Below are 19,890 nucleotides of genomic sequence, written 5' to 3' on the forward strand. Positions count from 1 at the left end.
TCAAAGAGGAATTTTACCTTTATTTCAGGGATATTGGCTGCAGGGACAGAGGGAAGAGGGAGGGAGAGGGGCTGGAGGGGAGCAGAGGCAGGAATGGCACTGGGAGCTGCAGGACGGTGACAGTGACACGGAGCTGGGCACTCCTGGAGATGTCCCCTGCAGCAGCTTCCTCATCTTCCTCATCCTCCTCTGCCAGGGACAGACAGAGGGCACTGGGATGGATCCAGGTCCTCACAGATGGATCCTGCCTTGTCCCTGCTCTCCCTGCTGGATCCCACACTGATCCCCTGCTGGATCCCACACTGATTCCCTGCTCTCCCTGCTGGATCCCACACTGATTCTCTGCTGGATCCCACACTGATTCCCTGCTCTCCCTGCTGGATCATCCCACACTGATTCCTGCTGGATCCCACACTGATTCCCTGCTCTCCCTGATGGATCCCACACTGATTCCCTGCTCTCCCTGCTGGATCCCACACTGGTTCCCTGCTGGATCCCACACTGATTCCTGCTCTCACTGCTGGATCCTGCACTGATCCCCTGCTCTCCCTGCTGGATCCCACACTGATCCCTGCTGGATCCCACACTGATCCCCTGCTCTCCCTGCTGGATCCCACACTGATCCCCTGCTCTCCCTGCTGGATCCCGCACTGATTCCCACACTGATCCCCTGCTCCAAGCTGTGCTCCCAGCAGGGTCCCACCCCATTTCTCTGCCCTGCTGGGTCCCCACCACCCCTGGGGCCACTCCAGGCCACTCCATTGAGCAGGAGCAGAGGGAGAACAGGGATCCATCCCCCCAGCCCGAGCAGAGAAGCCACAGCAGGAGGAGGCTCCACCTCCCTCTGGAGTCCCGGGAATGGCTCCAGGAAAAGAGCTGGAGCCATCCCTGCCATTCCAGAGGCACCCCTCGATTCAACACTTCCAAACTGGGAGCAGGGACTGGGCTCTCTCCTGGCTGAGCCAGCACTTTGATCCTTGAGGAGCATTTCAAACATTCCTGGGACAAACTCTCCCATCAGGGCAGCACCTGGATCCTGCTGTTCCTGGTGGGAACACCCCCGGATGGAGGGAACATCCCCCAGCTCTGCCCCCTCCCAGCAGGGACAGGCTCAGCCCAGGGCACGTTTTCCCTGAGGATTTTTTGGAGGAGAAATTGGCACCAAGGGCTGCACTGGCCACAGTGGAATCCAGGGAGTTTGGTGCTGACAGGGCCAGGACAGCCAAGGAGCAAAGGAGGAAGTTCCATGTCCCTGTCCTTGTCCCTGGCAGTGCCAGGAGGGGCTGATCCTTCCCAAGGCTCTCTGGGCAGTGCAGCACCAGGAGCAGCTCCCAAACCTGCTCTTGACTGGGCTCCAGGACCTCTGGGGGTGTTAATCCAGACCTATCCCAGTCTCTGGGCCTAGCTTTAGCAGCCAGGATTTAATTCCAAACAACACCCTCAGGATGGGAATCATCCACAGGGAGATCCTTTCTCCTTCCTAGAATCCCTGATAGCCCAGAGAGGATCCCTGGGAAGGAAGGAGAGCCTGAGCCTCTGGATGAGCCTGGAGCTGCATCCACTGGTTAAATTAGGCTCTGGAAAAGAACCTTAAGGGGAAATGCCCAAGATTTCCTGCACTGAGCCCCATCTTCCTGAGCTTTCCATGGCCTGCTGCTATTTTAGCTCCACCTAAAGTGCTTCCCACCTTCCCTTTCATCTCCTGAGTCACCAGCCTGGCTGGAGCTTGAAGATCCAAGTGAATTCCACTCGGTGCCATGTCTGACAGGTAGGGATTGCTTTTAAACCACCTTTAAAAAACCTCAGCGCCTTCAATTCCATGGTTTACAAATCAAGTCTCAACTCGAAGCAAATTCCCACCACGGAGGCTTTGGGGCTGGAAAAGTTGGCACAACCTCACTGCAAATTAGTGCTAAGAACCCCAGCTGGAGCCCAAATCCTGGCAAGTTAGTGCTAAGAACCCCAGCTGGAGCCCAAATCCCGGAGAGGTGCGGGATGGCTGGGACGAGGTTTTGGTCAGTCCTCGGGAAGGAGCTCTTACGGCAAAGGGAATAAAGCCCAGACCTCATCTCTTCCCGTGGGGCCACCAGGAGCCGTGGGCCGAGCTCTTGGCGATGCTCAGCTTCTCCTCGGGGCTGAAGTGCAGGATGGCCAGGATGGCCGTGAGCGTCTGCTGGCGGCCCCGCGCGTCCGGCAGCGTCAGGAACCGGTACACCACGTTCTTCAGGTACTCCAGGTTGGCTCCTTCCCTGCTCTTATCGCGGCAGTTCTTCTGGATCTCGTCCCGCAGCGCCGCCACCTCCTCGCGGTGCCGGTCCTCCTCGGCCAGGGCCCTGCCCTGCAGCTGGTGCAGCTGCACCTCCAGCCGGTGCCGGTGCTTGCGCAGCGCCGCGATCTCCACCTCCTTGCGCGCCAGCTGCTCCGCGTACAGGAAGAAGGTGGGCTCGGAGCCGGAGCCCAGCTGCAGCTCCTGGGGCAGGATCTCCGAGGAGTCCTGGCTGGGAGCGTCCCCGGGGCCGGGCCCGCCGTCCCGGGAGCCCTTGGGGCCGTGGGGCAGCGCGAGGGCGCGGAGCTGCTCCAGCTCCCGGTCCTTCTCGGCCAGCACGGCCAGCGCCCGGTCCCGCTGCTTGTGCATCTCCTCCTCCAGGCGCAGCGCCCGCTCCCGGAACTGCAGCTGGCACCGCTCCAGCTCCTGCCGGTGCAGCTGCTGCAGCTGGGACAGCTCCTGCTTCCGGGCCTCCAGCTCCTGCCGGTGCTGCTTCTCCGCGTCGTCCGCGGCCAGCTGCAGCAGCACGTGCTTGTCCTGGAGCTCCGCCAGCTGCTCCCGCGCCTCCTCCAGCTCCTTGGCCAGCCCCACGTCCTTGCTGGCCTTGCTCTTGAGCACCTGCTGCGCCCTCACCTTGTAGCGCTCGAACTCCTCCTTGAGCTGCCTGAGCTCCTGCTGGCAGTGCCCGCCCGGGGCCTTGTCCCCGTTCCCGTCCCCACCACCCGGGGACAGCTCCGGCTCCTGCGGCTCCTCCGCCTCCGCGCCCTTCCCGGCCGCCGCCTGCAGGAGCCTCCGCAGCTTCTCCATCTTCTCCTTGAGCACGCTCACGTCCAGGGTGGCCTCCTCCACGGCCACCTCGCCCAGGGAGCGGCTGGAGGCGGCGATGGCCAAGGTCTTGTTCTCCAGGTCCAGCTGCACGATGCGGTCCTTGAGCCTCTGGATGGTGCTCTGGTCCCTCTGCTTGGCCTTCTCGTAGGTGCCCAGCAGCTCGGACACCTGGGACACCTGGGCCTCCAGCTCGGCCACGCGCTGCTCCTCCCGCTGCGAGCGCTGCCGGAGCTGCTCCTCGGCCTGGGCTGTCTGTGCAGGGACACAGCAGGGTTAGGGCAGCATGGGGACACCTGGGGACACACCTGGGGTCACACAGGGACACACCTGGGGTCACACGGCGACCCTGCTCTGCTCCAAACCAACAAGGAGCCCTCCCCACCCCAGGAACCCTGCCTGAGATACCTCCCTGTCCTGGCTGTTATGGGATTTGTGTGTTTGGAATCCTGGAATGGGTTGGGTGGGAAGGGACCTCAGAGCCCCTCCAGGGCTGCCATGGCAGGGACACCTCCCATTGTCCCAGGCTGCTCCAGCCCCAATGTCCAGCCTGGCCTTGGGACGCAGGGGCAGCCCCAGCTGCTCTGGGCACCCTGTGCCATTTATTTTGAACCTCCTGGAATCTGAGGGACTGGGAAGGGGAATTTGTCTGACTCCAGCCCCACTCCCTGGATACATCCCACAGAGAGCTGTTCCCCAGGACTGTCATCCCATCAACCCAAGCCAGGATTCTTTGGACTCTCAGAGACTGGGAGAGGGAATTTGGCTCCTGTAGCCCCAGTCCCTGGACACCAGCCTCATTCCCAGCCAGCAATCACCTTCTTCATCTCCTGCACCAGCTGCAGCTGGAAGTGGTTCTTGAGGCCGGCCATCTCCTCCTGCAGCTCCTGGATCCGCGGGTCGGCCCTGCCGCTCTCCTCGCGCACGCCCTGCAGCTCCCGGCGCAGCTCCTCCAGCTCCTGGCTCAGCTGCCGCGCCTGCTGCTCGTGGCCCTGGGCTCGCTCCGCGGTGCCGGCACTGCCGGCCAGCGCCTCCCGGGCCTGCTGCAGCTCCTGCTCGGCGGCGCGGCGCCCGTCGCGCTCGGCGCGCAGCAGCTCCTGCAGCTCGCGCAGCATCAGCCCGTGGTCGCCCTGCTCGCGCTCCCGCTCGCGCTGCTGCTCCAGGAGGCGGCCGCGGGTCTGGGCCAGCTGCTCCTGCAGCTCCTGCAGCCGCTCGGCCTCGGCCCGCGCCCGCGCCGCCGCCTCCTCCAGCTCCTGCTTCATCTGCCGCCGCTCCGCCTGGTACGAGGCCTCCATGCGCGACTTCTCCTGCGTCACGGTGGCCAGCGCGCCCGTCAGCGTGGCCAGCTGCGCCTTCAGCTGCTGCAGCCGCCGCTCGGGCTCGCCGGCGCTCGGCTCCCCGCCCTCGGCGCCGCTCGGCTCCTCGGCCCTCGGGGAGGGGCTGCCCGCGGGTTTGTCCTCCTCGTCCCCCCCGGGCGGGCTGGCCGCGGTGTCCGCGCTGGCGGCCGTGCCCGCGCTGTCCTCGCTGTGCTCCGAGCTCCGGTCGTCCGGGGAGTCCCCGGCTGCGGGCGGGGGCACGGGCAGCTCCCCGTCGTGGGACACGGAGAGTGCCTTCAGGCTGGCTTCCAGCGCCTCCTTCTCCTTCAGCAGGCTCTTGTAGGCGTGCACGACGTCCTTGAGGCGCGCCTGGAAGCGCAGGAGCTGCTGCTTCTGCGTCTCGATGGTCTCCAGCAGCTCCTTCCTGCTGGGGCCGCCCCCGAAGTTCATCCCGAACTTCTCCATGGCGGGGGAACCTGGGGGTGGAGCAGGGCAAGGAGAAAGGGCACCTTTGGGATGGGCAGGAGGACACCAAACGGGCAGCAAAGATCACAAACACCACTCTGACCATGCCCTGACCAGGAGGGCCATCCTGAACCCCTCAGGAACCCCATCCTGACCTGCCCAGGGCTCCCATCCTGGCCCCTCGAGACCCCCAACCTGACCCCGCCAGGACAGGACCCTGACCCCCAGGGCACCACCCTGAACTCCCCTCCCGGGACCCCCATGCTGCGCCCTCAGACACCACTCCAACCGCCCAGACACCCCCAGACCCTCCTGGGCTCTCCATTGTCACCTCCTCAGGACCACCCTGACCCCCGGGCCACCGTGATCCCTTCGGACACCACCCGGGCCCAGCACGGTCAGCCCCTCTGGACCATCCCGACTCCGGCCCTGACCGCTCCGGTCCGGCCGCCCACAATCCCCGGCCCCGCCATCCTCACCCCCGGGCCCCCGGTGCCCCCTCACCTCCGGCCGGTTCCGCCGCGCCGCCACTTCCGCCGGAAGCTGCTGGAGGAGCGGGGCAAAGGCAGCCGTTATTGGGGGGCGGAGCCGCCCCCAAATAAAGCGATCTGTGGGCGTGGCTACATTGAAGGGCGGGGCAATGTGCGCGTGCTCACCAGTGTGGGCGTGGTTTCTGTCAACAAGGGGCGTGGCCTCCGCGCGCGAGGCGTGGCCCGTTGCATTGGGGGCGTGGTCTTATGGCGAGGGGCGTGGCCTGAGCGGCAAGGAATGGTGGTGTCCCCAAGGGGCGTGATCATTTATGTGGGCGTGGTCTGAGGATGGGGCGTGGCCTTTGGCCCGGCTCCGCACGGCGGTGACAGCAGGGTGGTGCCTTGTCCCTCCGTGTGTCCCCTGGAGTGCCCCGTGAGCCCCCGTGTCCCCCCGTGTCCCCTTCGTGTTCCCCCCTGTCCTCCCGTGTCCCCCTCTGTGCACCCGTGTCCTCCCGTGTCCCTCCGTGTCCCCTCGTGTCCCCCCCGTCCCCTCGTGTCCCGTTGTGTTCTTCCCGTGTCCCGTCCCGCGCCTCATATGCCCTCGTGTCCCCCCGTCCCCCCATGTCCCCCCGTCCCCCGTTCCCCTGTTCCCTTTGTGTCCTTCCGTGTCCCCCCCCATGTCCTTGTGTCCCCTCCCATGTCCTCCCCGTGTTCCCCCACGTCCCCCGTATCCCTCCGTGTCCCTCCGTGTCCCCCCCATGTCCTTCGTGTCCCTCCATGTCCTCCCCGCCTTTCCCCAAGTCCCCGTTCCCCCGTTCCCTCCCCCCCCATGTCCATCCGGTCCCCGTGTCTCCCTCCGTTCCCCTCCATGTCCCGCTGTTCCCCCCGTTCCCCCCCCCCTGTCCCACCTTCCGCCCCGTGTCCCCTCCGTGTCCCCCGTGTCCCCCCCATGTCCCCTCTGTATCCCCCCCGTGTCCCCTCCGTGTCGCCCCGAGGGGGTCTCAGTGCCAGCCTGCAGTGCGGTCGTGGCGGGCGGGGCAGGGAGGCGACACCGAGCAGTGTCCCCGCCGCGGATGGCGGAGCGGGACGAGCAGTGTCGCGCCCCGTCCCATGCTGTCCCCACGGCTGCCGCTGTCCCCCCAGCCCCTGCACCCCTCTCCAAGGGGGTGTCCCCGCTGGGGCGGGCCTGAGGAGCATCCCGGTGCTCCGAACCCTCCGGATAGCGATGGGGACGAGCTGGAGCGCCCTCGGTGTGTCCCAGCGCCACCTCAGCCGGGGCCTGTCCCCGCTGTCCCCTGCGGGAGGGATCCGGGGCTGCGCGGTGTGGCCGGAACGCCCCGGAGCGGCCGGGATGAATGAAACTCGAACTGTGCCGGTTCAGCGTCCCTGAGTCCCGCCCTGCCCGCCACGGGCTGTGGCCAGCAAAGCTCCGGTCTCCACAGAGACCCCAGGACAAAACTTTGTCACCTGTTTGTACATTCTGAGCCGACAAAGAAACCAATTGGCTCTAAACTACATTAAAATCTTTCATTAATTAGCAGTCTGTCTTCTACTGGGTATTGAATGTTTCCTTGGGCAGGGACACCTCCCACTGTGCCAGGCTGCTCCAGCCTGGCCTTGGGCACTGCAGGGATCAGGGGCAGCCCCAGCTGCTCTGGCAATGCCAGCCCAGGCAGGAATTGCTCATTGCCAAGATGCCACCCATGGCTGCCCTCTGGCAGTGGGAGCCATTCCCTGGGTGCTGTCCCTGCAGGCCTTGTCCCCAGTCCCCCTGCAGGCCCTGCCAGGGGCTCTCAGCTCTCCCTGGATCCTTCTCCTCTCCAGGCTGGGCACCCCCAGCTCTCCCAGCCTGGCTCCCTGGGAGCTGAGGGGCTCCAGCCCTGCAGCAGCTCTGGGGCCTCTCTGGGCTCTCTGCTGTGTCCCAGGGCTGGAGCAGCTCTGCAGCTGGGGTCTCACCTGAGGGGGCACAGGAGCAGCATCCCCCTGCCCTGCTCCCCTGAGGTGGGTCAGGTCCAGCTCTCACCCCCAGCACCCCCAAATCCTTCTCCCAGGGTTGCTCCAGCTGCTCATGCCCAGCTCGGTGCCAGCAGTGTCTGACCACTCTCACACTGTGTTGGTGGTCCGGGCGCTGCCCCCAGACCATTCCACGTCTCTGTGACCCTGAGCTGCCCCTCCCCGCCATGCCCTGCCCATGGAACCGGCCCCTCTGTGACATCACCCCGGCCTGGTGGCACTGTGGGCACTGCCAGGGCCCTGGGTGTCACCAGAGGTGACAGCTCTGCTCTGGTGGCTCTGCCACCTGCAGTGTTGGCACCGATGGCTTTGCTGTGGCTGCTCGTCCTGCTGGCCCTGGCCGGGCCCGTGAGGGGCAACGCGGACACCTGCAGGTCAGTGGTCACTTGGAGGGTCCCTGGCACAGCCTGGGCACAGAGGAGTCCTTGGGAGTCCCTGTCCCTGCTGTCCCCGAGCAGGGCAGCAGGGTTTGTGATGGCTTTGTGCTTCCAGGGGCACCTGCGGGCTCCGGCCCATGGCGTTCGACCACAGCTCTGCTGGCACATCCCATGTGGGTGGCACCAGTGTCCAGCCTGGGGCCTGGCCCGGCATCGTCAGCATCCAGGCCACCTGGGAGAATGGCACGTGGCACATGTGCACGGGTGTCCTCCTCAGCTCCCAGTGGGTGCTCACGGTCGCACACTGCTTTGCCAGGGCCGGGTAAGAGACAGCAGGGACAGAGATGTCCCAGAGCACGGGCAGGTGCCCAGCTCACAGCACCACGGGCCGCTGCCCTGCCCACCTGGGCAAGCAGAAGGCCGGGAAATGCTGGGCTGCTGCAGCCCGTGGCTCTGCTCCCTGTCACCCCTCTGTCCATCTGCTCCCCAGGGGCATCTCCACGTGGGACGTGGTGATCGGGGCCACAGATCTGAGACAGAGAGGCCCTGGGGCTGTGGTGAGACACATCCAGAGGCTCCTGATGCATCAGCGATATGTGACTATCACGGCCAGGAACGACATTGCCCTGGTGGAGCTGGACCAGCCCGTGGAGTGCAGCGACTACATCCAGCTGGGCTGTGTGCCCGACCCCTCACTCAGGGTCTCGGAGCTGAAATCCTGCTACATCGCTGGCTGGAACTTTGCCAGAGGTGAGTTCCCAACAGGATGTGTTCTCCCAGGGCAAGCCAGGCACCCTGGGGACATGGGCTGGGCACCCGGGGACACGGGCTGGGCACAGACAGGACACGGGCTGGGCACCCAGGGACCAGGGGCTGGGCACAGACACAGACTGGGCACCCTGGGACATGGGCTGGGCACAGACAGGGACACGGGCTGGGCACAGACACGGGCTGGGCACAGACACGGGCTGGGCACACACAGGGACACGGGCTGGGCACAGACACGAGCTGGGCACAGACACGGGCTGGGCACACACAGGGACACGGGCTGGGCACAGACACAGGCTGGGCACACACAGGGACACGGGCTGGGCACAGACACGGGCTGGGCACAGACATGGGCTGGGCACACACAGGGACACGGGCTGGGCACAGACACGGGCTGGGCACACACAGGGACACGGGCTGGGCACAGACACGGGCTGGGCACACACAGGGACACGGGCTGGGCACACACAGGGACACGGGCTGGGCACAGACACGGGCAGGGCACACACAGGGTCCGGCCGCACGGCGCCAGCGGGGCCAGGCTCAGAGCAGCCCGGGCTGGGGGAAGGAGTCTCCACCAAGACAGAGCATGGAATGGGATGAGCTGTAAGGTCCCTGCTCACCCAAACAATTCCTGCTGGCCCTGGGAAACCTCGGGGGTTTGGCCCCTTCCCCAGGCCAACAGCAGGGACACAGCTGGACAACACCACCTGTGGGGAAGGGGCAGGGGCACAGCTGGACAATGTCACCTGTGGGGAAGGGGCAGGGGCACAGCTGGACAACATCACCCGTGGGGAAGGGGCAGAGCCAGGCCCGGGAAGGGGGCTCACCCCAGCCAGGGGAAGGGATGGGTACCGAGCTGCTGGGGCTCATTCCCCTCTGTGCCCACAGCTCAGGGAACAGCCATGGTGCTGCAGGAGTCCAAGGTTCACCTCATGGACACCGAACTCTGCAACAGCAGCCGGTGGTACGCAGGGGCTGTTCATGCTGACAACCTGTGTGCTGGGTACCCACAGGGCGGCATCGACACCTGCAAGGTGGGAGCCCCCACAGGCAGCCCAGCCTGTCCCCTGTCCACCCGTGGGTCCCTGTTCTATGTCCCCCTGTCCCCAAGGCCTGTTCCTGCTCAGAAAGCACTTCCAGTGGCCCCAGCAGACCCAAAGTGCAGATGTGACCTCTGAACATCTGTCCTCTGCACATCTGGGGCCCATGTGCAGAGATGGGAGAGCCCCCGACCTGTGGTAGGAATGTGCTGGGAATGCGGACCTGGCAGGGACTGGGAGAGAGGAGCCAGCCCTGGGATTGGGGCAGAGGAGCCAGCCCTGGGATTGGGAGAGAGGAGCCAGCCCCGGGATTGGGAGAGAGGAGCCAGCCCCGGGATTGGTGGCAGCAGCCCCCCACAGTCCCTGAACCATCTCTCCCGGCACAGGGGGACAGCGGGGGTCCCCTCGTCTGCAAGGACAACAGAGCTGACTACTACTGGCTGGTGGGATTGCACAGCTGGGGAAGAGGCTGTGACAGAGCCAGGCACCCCGGGATCTACTCCTCCACTCAGCACTTCTACAACTGGATCCTGCTCCAGACGAGCCTGAGCCCTGCAGACATAAGTGGGACAGCACCAGAGCCGAGGTGCGCCCCGACTCCTAAGGCAGAGGTCACCATGGCTTTTGAGGAGGCCCCGACACCAGGGCCAGAACAAGAGGCACAAACAGAGCCAACACCTGTGCCAGAGCCCACGCCAGAGCTGGTGGTGCCAGGGCCAGAGCCGGTAACAGACCTGACACCAGCGCCAGAGCTGGTGACAGAGCTGATGATGCCAGAGCCCGAGTTAGTGCCAGTGCCACTGCCAATCCCAGAGCCAGAGCTGATGCCAGAGCCAGAGCCCGAGCCAGTGCCACTGCCAACCCCAGAGCCAGAGCTGATGCCAGAGCCAGAGCCAGTGCCACTGCCACTGCCAACCCCAGAGACAGAGCTGATGCCAGAGCCCGAGCCAGTGCCACAGCCAACCCCAGAGCCAGAGCTGGTAACAAACCTGGTACCAGTGCCAGTGCCAGATTTAACGCCAGAGCCAACAACGGTGCCGACGACAATGCCGACAACGGTGCCAACAACGATGCCGACAACAGTGCCGACGACAGTGCCGACGACAGTGCCGACGACAGTGCCGACGACAGTGCCGACGACAGTGCCGACGACAGTGCCGACGACAGTGCCGACAACGGTGCCGACGACAGTGCCGACAACGGTGCCAACAACGGTGCCGACGACAGTGCCGACAACGGTGCCGACGACAGCGCCGACGACAGCGCCGACAACAGTGCCGGTGCCAGAGCCATCGCTAGTGCCAGAGGCGACACCAGAGCCAGAGGAGGAGACAGAGCTGCTGCCGGAGCCGACGACACCAGAGCCAACCATCCCCCCGGAGCCCGAGGAGCTGGCGCCAAGCCCCGAACCAGAACCGACACAGTCAGCGGACAGGCTCCTGCTGATCTCGGTGCCGTACCAGAGCCTGCTGCAGTTCTGCGACCTGCTGAGGGATTTCCTGCAGTTCCTGAGGACACAGCTGGGCTGAGCGCAGCCGGAGCGGACGCGGTTCTGCTGCCGAGCGCGGCCCCGCCCGCTCCGTTGGGGTTCGGCCGCGCCGCGGGGCCCGAGGGGCCGCAGCCCCGGGGCCGCTCTGTCCCCCCGCCCGTCCCCTGCCGCCCCCCGTGCCGCAGCCCCGCTCGTGTTCAAACAACGCTGTTCGTGCTCCCCAGCACCGCGGTGTCTGCGCCTTTCCGCTGCGGGCAGCGCCGGGAACCGGGAGGGAGAAGGAGCGGGGCTGGCCCGGCTCGGGAGGAGATGCGGAGCACTCGGGGCGGGTGGGAAAAGCGCTTTAATACCGGGAACGGCAGCAGCCCGGAGCCCCGAGGGACGCGGAGCTGCCGGAGGTGCCCCCCGAGCTGCGGCGGCCACCCAGGGCTGTCCCCTCTGTCCCAGCTCCTGCCGGGACCCCCGGCCCCAGCCCCGCGGTGCATCGGTCCCCGTTGGGATCTCCGGACCCGGGACATCCCCTGTGCTCCAGCGGGATCCAAAGAGCTGTCCTGGCTCTGGGGGAGTGCCGGGGCGTGGTGATCCTCCCGGGTCGGGTCAGGGATCCTGAATTCCGCCATCCACCCGTGTCCGGAGGCGGTTTGGGACCTGCCGCGGGCTGGCCCGGCCGTGCTGGCCCGGCTGCCCCGGAGCCCGCCCTGCACGGATATCCTCAGCCCGCGGCTCGGGGGGTGCCGGAGCCCCCCGTCCTGCCGGGACAGCGCGGGGGGCAGCGGGGCCTCAGCGGGGCTCCAGGCCCCAGGCTGGCAGCGGGGGCAGCCCGGGGGGCAGCAGGGCCAAGGGGGCGCTCTCCAGGGGCTGCCAGGGCGCTGGAGCGGGGGTCCCGCCGGGAGCCAGACCTGCGGGATGGACACGGGGCTCAGGCATGGCCGGGCCCTGGCAGGGGACACCCAGGGCACCCCCAGCAGCCCGGGGCGGCCGGGGCCGGCCCCTCGTACCGCAGCAAGCGTCGTCCCAGGCGCAGGGCCCGGAGGCGCAGAGGTGCAGCGGGGCCGGGGGCGGCTGGGGGGCGAGGCCGTGCAGGGGCTGCGCCGAGCCCGCGGGGGGGTCCGCGAGGGGCTGCGTGGGGACCGGACAGCGCCGTGTCACAGGGCTGCTCCGGCACCAGCTCACCCCGAGGGCACCGGGACGCTCCAGACAGGGCTCCCGGCGGGAGCGCCGCTCCAGAGGGTGCCCGAGCCGGTTGGGGTGTCCCCAGCCCCCCGAGAGCGGCCATGTCCTACCCGTGCGGCGGCGGCGGCACCGATAGCGGGCGGGATCCACTCGCACCAGGAGCCTGCGTGGGCACGGGCGGGGACAATGCCCTGGCTCGGACAATGCCCTGGCTCGGACAATGCCCTGGCTCGGACAATGTCCCGGCTCGGACAATGCCCTGGCTCGGACAATGTCCCGGCTCGGACAGTGCCCTGGCTCGGACAATGCCCTGGCTCGGACAGTGCCCTGGCCCGGACAATGCCCTGGCTCGGACAGTGCCCTGGCCCGGACAGTGCCCTGGCCCGGACAATGTCCCGGCTCGGACAGTGCCCTGTCCCGGACAGTGCCCTGGCCCGGACAATGTCCCGGCTCGGACAGTGCCCAGGCTCGGACAGTGCCCGGGCTCGGACAGTGCCCTGGCCCGGACAGTGCCCGGGCTCGGACAATGCCCTGGCTCGGACAGTGCCCTGGCCCGGACAATGCCCTGGCTCGGACAGTGCCCTGGCTCGGACAATGTCCCGGCTCGGACAGTGCCCTGGCTCGGACAGTGCCCTGGCCCGGACAATGCCCTGGCTCGGACAATGTCCCGGCTCCCTTCCCCAGCTCCCAGCGGGGCTCTGGGAAGCAGCCCCGGGGTCCCAGCGCCAAATGCCAGCCACGCTCCCTCCCAGGGGCGCCCCTGTGTCCCACGTCCCGTCCCCTCGGTCCCCGCGCTGTCACCTGCTCCGCCCGCCTCCAGCTGCCGCTTGCTCTCCCGTCGCCACTTGGCTCGGCGGTTCGAGAACCAGACCTGGGCAGGGGCGGGAGCTGAGGCTGCGGCCCCTGCCCGTCCCAGGCCCCTGGCACACGGGCTCGTCACTGCCCGGGAGTGAGCAGGCACATGGGAGGGACACGGGCACAGAACGGAGCTCGATCCCTGACATGGGCAAAGGAATGCCCGTGTCCTGGTCCCAGGCATGCACAGGGGCACGGGCAGAGGAATGGGTTTCATTCTGGGCATCAGAAGGATCCTGATCCCAGACATGGACAGGGACAGGGACAAGGGCTCCATCCCGGGAACGGGCACGGTCCTGGGCAGAGGAAGGCTCTGATCCTGTGCCTTCCCCACCTCACGGGCCGGGAGCACACAGCAGCGCAGGGCACGGCACCCTGGGGCTGTTCTCGTGTGTGCCCTGCCGTGCTGCGGGGTGCCCGCGGATGGGCAGCGCTGCCCTGGCACGGGGGACTCGCTGCTGGCACTGCCTGCACACCCAGGGGCCGGCAGGGGCTGGGGCTGGACGGGAAGGGGCTGCCGGGCACCCAGGGAGGCTCGGCAGGGGCACGGGGATGTGGGTCTGGAGCTGCTGGGAGGAACGTGTGAGGGGTGTGTGCCAGGGAGTGTGCCATGAAATGTGCCAGGGAGTGTGCCATGGAGTGTGCGCCATGGAGTGTACCAGGGAATGTATCAAGTACTGTGCCAGGTGTGCCAAGGAGTGTGCCAAGTGTGCCATGGAGTGTGCCAGGTGTGCTAGGGAGTGTGTCATGGAGTGTGCCATGGAGTGTGCCATGGAGTGTGCCAGGGAGTGTGCCAGAGAGTGTGCCAGGGAGTGTGCCATGGAGTGTGCCAGGGAGTGTGCCAGGTGTGCTAGGGAGTGTGTCATGGAGTGTGCCATGGAGTGTGCCATGGAGTGTGCCAGGGAGTGTGCCATGGAGTGTGCCATGGAGTGTGCCAGAGAGTGTGCCATGGAGTGTGCCATGGAGTGTGCCAGGGAGTGTGCCAGGTGTGCTAGGGAGTGTGTCATGGAGTGTGCCATGGAGTGTACCAGGGAATGTATCAAGTACTGTGCCAGGTGTGCCAAGGAGTGTGTCATGGAGTGTGCCATGGAGTGTGCCATGGAGTGTGCCAGGGAGGTCCATGGAGTGTGCCATGGAGTGTGCCAGGGAGGTGCCACGGAGTGTGCCAGGGAGTGTGCCGGGTGTGCATGGAGAGAGCCCCGAGCCAGGACAAACGCAGCCCTGGGCAGTCACTGCCGCCTCCGGAGCCCGTCCCAGCCCCGTGGCCAGCAGCGGTGACACGGTTCGGAGGTGTCCCCGAGGGCAGGAGGGCTCCCTGTCCCCCGGACTGGCGGCCCCGACCCCGGCGGTCCCCCCGGGCTGCTCGGGGCACCGGGACGTGCCCGGGTCCCGTTCGGGTCAGGCGGGTGGCCCTTACCCTGATGGTGCTGTCGGGCAGCCGGGTGGCCGCGGCCAGGCGCTCGCGGGTGGCGCTGTCCGGGTACTGTCCCCTCCGGAACGCTGCAAGGGGACCGGGCTGAGCGGGGCCGGGCCGGGACAGCCACCCCGGCACCCGGGCGGGAGATGGCAGGGGGTGACTGCAGCCAGGCCGCGGGGCCAGCGGAGCGGGGTGCGCTGGGTGCTTTGGGGTAGTCTGGTGGGGTATGGGATGGTTTGGGGTGCTCTGGGTTAGTCGGGGCGTTTGGGTGCTCTGGGGCGTTTGGGACGCTCTGGGGTGGTTTGGAATAGTCTCGGGCGTTTGGATGGTTGTGTTGCCCTGGGCGTTTGGGACGCTCTGGGCGGTTTGGGACGCTCTGGGATGGTTTGGGATAGTCTCGGGCGGTTTGGGGTGCTCTGGGGTGGTTTGGGATGGTCTGGGGCGGTTTGGGGTGCTCTGGGGTGGTTTGGGATAGTCTCGGGCGGTTTGGGGTGGTTTGGGGTGCCCTGGGCGTTGGGGCTTGGTGGTTGGGATGTCTCGGCGGTTGGGGTGCTGGTGTTTGGGGCCCCGCAGCGATGGCCGGGCCGCCCACAGGGGCACGACCCCATCCCGAAAGCCGCATTTCCCCCCGGAACAGCCCCGCTCCGTCCCGCTCTGAGCGCACCTTCCTCCAGAGCCTCCGCCTGCTGCCTGGAGAACACCGTGCGGTTCCTGCCCCCGCTCCGGTGCCCGGGGCCCGGTGGGGGCTCCCGGCTGCCCGGGGCCGCGGGGGACTGCGGGGCGGGGGGCGCGGCCGGAGGGGACCCTGCGGGGACAGAGGGGCGGCGGCTGGGGCGGACCCGGTGCTGGGCCGGACCCGGTGCTGGGCCGGACCCGGTGCCGGGGCTCCCCGGAGGGGCCGGGACGGGTCAGGAGGGCTCCGGGCTTTGGGGCAAGGCTCACCCCGCGGGTCCCGGGGCTCGGCCGCCAGCCGGAGGTCGCTGGGCAGGGTCCGGAGCACGCGGTTGATGGAGGAGACCTGGGCAGGGGACAGGGGATGTGCCGGAGGGGACGGGAATGGAGGTGCAGCTGTCTCTGGGCTGCTCTCCGGAGCCAGGGGTTCTCCGGCCCGGGGCCGAGCCCGTCTGCTCCCGGTTTGCGGCCCAGGACCCCGGAACCCCGGGGACAGACGGAATCTAACGGGGTGCCATTGGCACGGCGGGGCACCGGCAGGGCGGGTCGGTCCTTGGGGAGCGCAGCTCGCCCTGCCCGGCAGGGACGCTTGTCACGGAGCCACCGCGGTGTCCCCGCGGCCCGAGGAGGAGCCGGGCTCGGGGGTGGCGCTCGGGGCTCTGATTCCGCTGGGAAGGAGCGATCGGCCTCCCCCTGCCCACCCGCTCCAGCTCCGCTTCTCACCAAGCACCGAGCCCTTCCGTGTGCATCCTTCCCATTCCCGAGTCCTTCCCACGGGTCAGAACCCTTCCCAACGCACCGAGCCCTTCTCGGGGCATCCATCTCACTGTCCTGAGCCCTTCCCGGGACATCCATCCCACTGTCCTGAGCCCTTCTCGGGCATCCATCTCACTGCCCCGAGCCTTCCCGGGACATCCATCCCACTGTCCTGAGCCCTTCCCTGTGGGTCCTTCCCATTCCCGAGTCCTTCCATGGGCTCGAACCCTTCCCATCACACCGAGCCCTTCTCGGGACATCCATCTCACTGCCCCGAGCCCTTCCCCGCTCACCATTCCCACTGCCCCCAGCCCTTCCCTGTGCACCATCCCCACTGCCCCGAGCCCTTCCCTGTCCCATTCCCACTGCCCCCAGCCCTTTCCCATGCACCATTCCCACTGTCCCGAGCCCTCCCCCGCTCCCATTCCCACCTCCCGCCCCCGGCCGCGGGTCGGACCCCCAGCCCTGCCCGGCCGGTGAATTCCCGCAGCCCCGGGGCTCCGGGCAGGACTCACGCTGGGGATGCCGCTGCCGGCGCAGGTTCCCTCGGCGTGCAGCTGCCGGCGGATCTGCCAGGCGAAGAGCCCGGGCTGCTCCAGCTTCAGCCGCGCGATCCTGGCCACCACGGCGGGGGTGGCCATGCGGGGCTTGCTGCCCCCCGCCGCCTTGGGCCCCACGGCCCCCGTGCGGTAGTAGCGGCCCAGGATTTTGCTGACGCAGCCGTTGGACACCTGCGGACAGAGCTTGAGCGCGGGGGGGACTTGGGAAGGGCGGGAGAGCCCCCCAGCCCCGGGCCGGGCGCACCTTGAGGCTGCGGGAGATGTCGGAGCTGCGGGCGCCGCTCGCCGCCAGCGCGATGATTCTCTGCCTCTTGCACGTGGGGAGGGGGCGCCCGTTCAGGAAGAGCCCCCCGAGCTGGTTCACCCCGCTGGGCCCTGGGGAGGGCGACAGGGCTGGGGGCAGCGGGGCCGCCGCTCCTGCCTTCCCGGCTCCCCAGAACGGCACCGGGGATGGGGACAGAGCGGGGAGCTGAGGGGGCTGCAGGGGCTGGGCAGGGGGAGCTGAGGGGGCTGCAGGGGCTGGGCAGGGGGAGCTGGAGCCCTGAGGGACGCAGGGCTCGGTGCTGGGGGTGGGTGCCGGCAGGGAATGGGGACGCCGGCCCCAGGAAGCAGGAAAACACGCCCAGGAAGAGCACGGGGGGAATTTGGGAAGGGCAGGGGGTGACAGGCTGCGGGGCTGGGTGTGCCCGGGGCCGGGAGGGCTCTGCGGAGCCGCGGGTGAATGGGCGGCCGGGCGGAGCAGGGAATGGTGGCACGGCGCATCCCCGGGTCCCGCCGGGCACGCCGCGCTCCTCACCTCGGTGTTGCATCGTGGAGAGGCCTCAGGGGCTGTGGGTGCCTGGGAGTTCCCCGTGGGACACGGGGGATGCTGTAGGGCCGGATAAATGAGCGCCGCTGTCCAGGGCTCAGCCACGACCCTGCGGCGAGGAGGAGGGACAGGGGCAGGAATCGTGGAGCAGAGGATGGGAACACTTGGGGGCAACTCGGGAAGTCCTTGTGCTCCAGGCACAAGGTAAAGAGCCGGAAAAGAGGTCACAGGGCTCTGGAGAGGCTCGGGAGATGCTGCCGGTGCTGCCGAGGCACGGAGCGGAGCCGCCGTGGCTGAGCCACATCCCAGCGCCTGCAGAGCTCCCCGGGCACCCCACGGGGCACAGGGGGGTCCCCACGCCCAGCCCAGCCCAGCTGAGTGCCGGGATCCACAGGGAATGGAGATGGAGGGATCCCCCACGCCCACCACCCTCCCAGCCCAGGCAGGAATTGCTCATTGCCAAGATGCCACCCATGGCTGCCCTCTGGCAGTGGGAGCCATTCCCTGGGTGCTGTCCCTGCAGGCCTTGTCCCCAGTCCCCCTGCAGGCCCTGCCAGGGGCTCTCAGCTCTCCCTGGAACCTTTCTGCCTCCATGCTGGACACCCCCAGCCCTCCCAGCCTGGCTCCGTAGGATTTCCCGGCAGGATTCCCACAGGGACCCCGGTGCCGGTGCCTCTCCTGCCTGAGCAGCAGCGCAGCCACAGAGGTGCCACCGAGCCTGGCGGCTGCTGCTCCCCCACGGCCTTTTCAGAGCCCCCAGTCCACCTGGAACACCCCAAAACCCTCCCGGCACCCCCACAGTCCCCAAATCCCACCGCACAGCCCGAGGGAGTTTGGTGACACCGACCCTCGGAAATTCGGGAAAAGCCAAATAAATCCAACAATAGGGACAAGGTGAGCGGCAAAGCCGAGGCGCATCCCGCCTGCCCCAGCTCGGAGAGGGCTGGATCGGCCCCGGGCGATGCGCGGAGGCTGCTCCGGGAGGGAAGGAGGGAAGGAGGAGCGGGACACGAGTCCCCTCGGGGCAGCGCAGCCCCAGCGCTCCTGCCTTGGCCGTGCTGTGCCCGCAGGTGGCACAGGGATTTCTGTGCCCCAGGAAAGCCCGTGGGGAGGCTGGGAGCGCTGGAAAGCCGAGCTGCGGGTGCCCCTGGGACGGTGCCGAGGGGCCCCGGGGCCGGGATGAGCTCGGTCCTTGCGCGAAGCCAGCGGGGAGCAGCGAGGCCGGGCCAGAGCCGGGGGACCCCGGAGCTCTCCAGGTCAAAGCGCGATCCCCACCAATTCCTGCAGCGGCCCCTGCAGCTCCACACGCAGGGAAGGGCGCTCGGGACAGCGGGGACGCCGCAGCGGCGCAAGGAGGTACCTGTGCAGCCTCGGGGCAGCCGGACCGGAGCGTGCCGGGGCCGGGCGGGCGCTCAGCGCCGCCAGCGGGGCCGTGATGTCACCGCGGGAGGGAGAGGAGCTCGGGGAGGAAGGGGCGGCCCGAGCTGACCGCGCCCAGCGCACGCCCGGCCCGGGGGCTCCGTCGGGACCTGGGGGCGCTCGGGGCCCCCCGGGCCGGGCTCGGAGCCGGTGCCGGGTGAGCGCCGGAGTTTCAGCACCTGCGGCCGGCGGACAGCACGGCCCCGGCGCTTCCCCGCGTCCCGGAGCATCCCCGGGGATCCCCCGGCAGTGCCCCCCGAGGGGCTTCGCTCCCGCGTTCTCCCGCAAAGCAAACAGGGACATATGGGATTCAATCATAAATCCACCTTCGCTTTTATTACATCGATCTAATTTATTTTGGGTGCTGAACAAATAGAAGGCGGCCCCCGGGGTGGCGGCTGGGCCCCGGCGGGGACTCCCCGGTGTGCTCCAGGCGAGCACCGGCACAGATGGCCCCTTCTTGGAAGATTAAAAAAAAAAACAACGTTGTAAACCTTTCAAGTAAAATATTTGAAGAGCAAATATTAGCCAGCGAGGAGCCCATCACCATGGCCCTCCGTGCCCGGCCCCGCGAGTCATCCAGCGTTATTTGCACCCCGGCCCCGGCCCCCGGACTCCGCGCTGCTGCCCGCCTTTGGAAAATACCATATGCTCCGAATTACACATTAACCACGGCCCTGCGGGGCCCGGGCCCGGCCCCGGTCCCCGGGGAGCCGCCGGCCGCCCCCCCGCCGCCCCCGGGGCGCCCCGGCTGTCCCGCACCCCGGGGCCGGGCGAGGGCTCCCGGCGGCGCGGGGAGCGCCCGCGCCCAGGGCCGGGTCCCCCCGCTCGGCGCCGGCCGCCCGGGACCCCCCGCTCCGCGCCGGCCGTGGGGGAGCCCCGGCGGAGCCCCCGGGCCCGGCCGGCCCCGTGCGTAACGCGGCCGCGGGGAGCGGGGCGCGGGGCTCGGCGGCGGCGCGGGGGCGCCGGGCCCGGGCCTGTCCCCGAGCCCCCGGGCCTGGGCGGGGGGCGGCGCGGGGGGCTCGGAGCCGGCCCGCGAGCGGCGGGGCTGCCCCCGGGCCGTGCGCGCTGGGAACGGGCGCGCCGGGCTCCGGTGCGCACAGCCCCGGCCGGCCCCGCGCCGCTCCCGGGCCGACCCCGCGCTGCCCCGGCGGCGGGAGGAGGCCCCGGAGCCGCCCGGGGAGCCGGGGCAGCCCCG

The 19,890-nt window shown here is 68.4% G+C and overlaps 1 protein-coding gene across 1 annotated transcript; it reads right to left on the reverse strand.

Moving 5' to 3' along the window:
- Positions 1-5,435, reverse strand: GCC1 (GRIP and coiled-coil domain containing 1). The gene is made up of 3 exons (XM_064703146.1): positions 5,377-5,435; positions 3,910-4,883; positions 1-3,346 (listed from the first exon to the last, which is right to left on the reverse strand). Exons 2-3 carry the CDS (start codon positions 4,870-4,872, stop codon positions 2,066-2,068), a joined length of 2,244 nt encoding a protein of 747 aa, XP_064559216.1. The 5' UTR covers positions 4,873-4,883; positions 5,377-5,435; the 3' UTR covers positions 1-2,065.
- Between the last annotated feature and the right edge of the window lie 14,455 nt (positions 5,436-19,890).

The sequence above is a fragment of the Zonotrichia leucophrys genome, chromosome 1A (assembly GCF_028769735.1).
Source record: "Zonotrichia leucophrys gambelii isolate GWCS_2022_RI chromosome 1A, RI_Zleu_2.0, whole genome shotgun sequence".
Lineage (NCBI taxonomy): Eukaryota > Metazoa > Chordata > Aves > Passeriformes > Passerellidae > Zonotrichia > Zonotrichia leucophrys.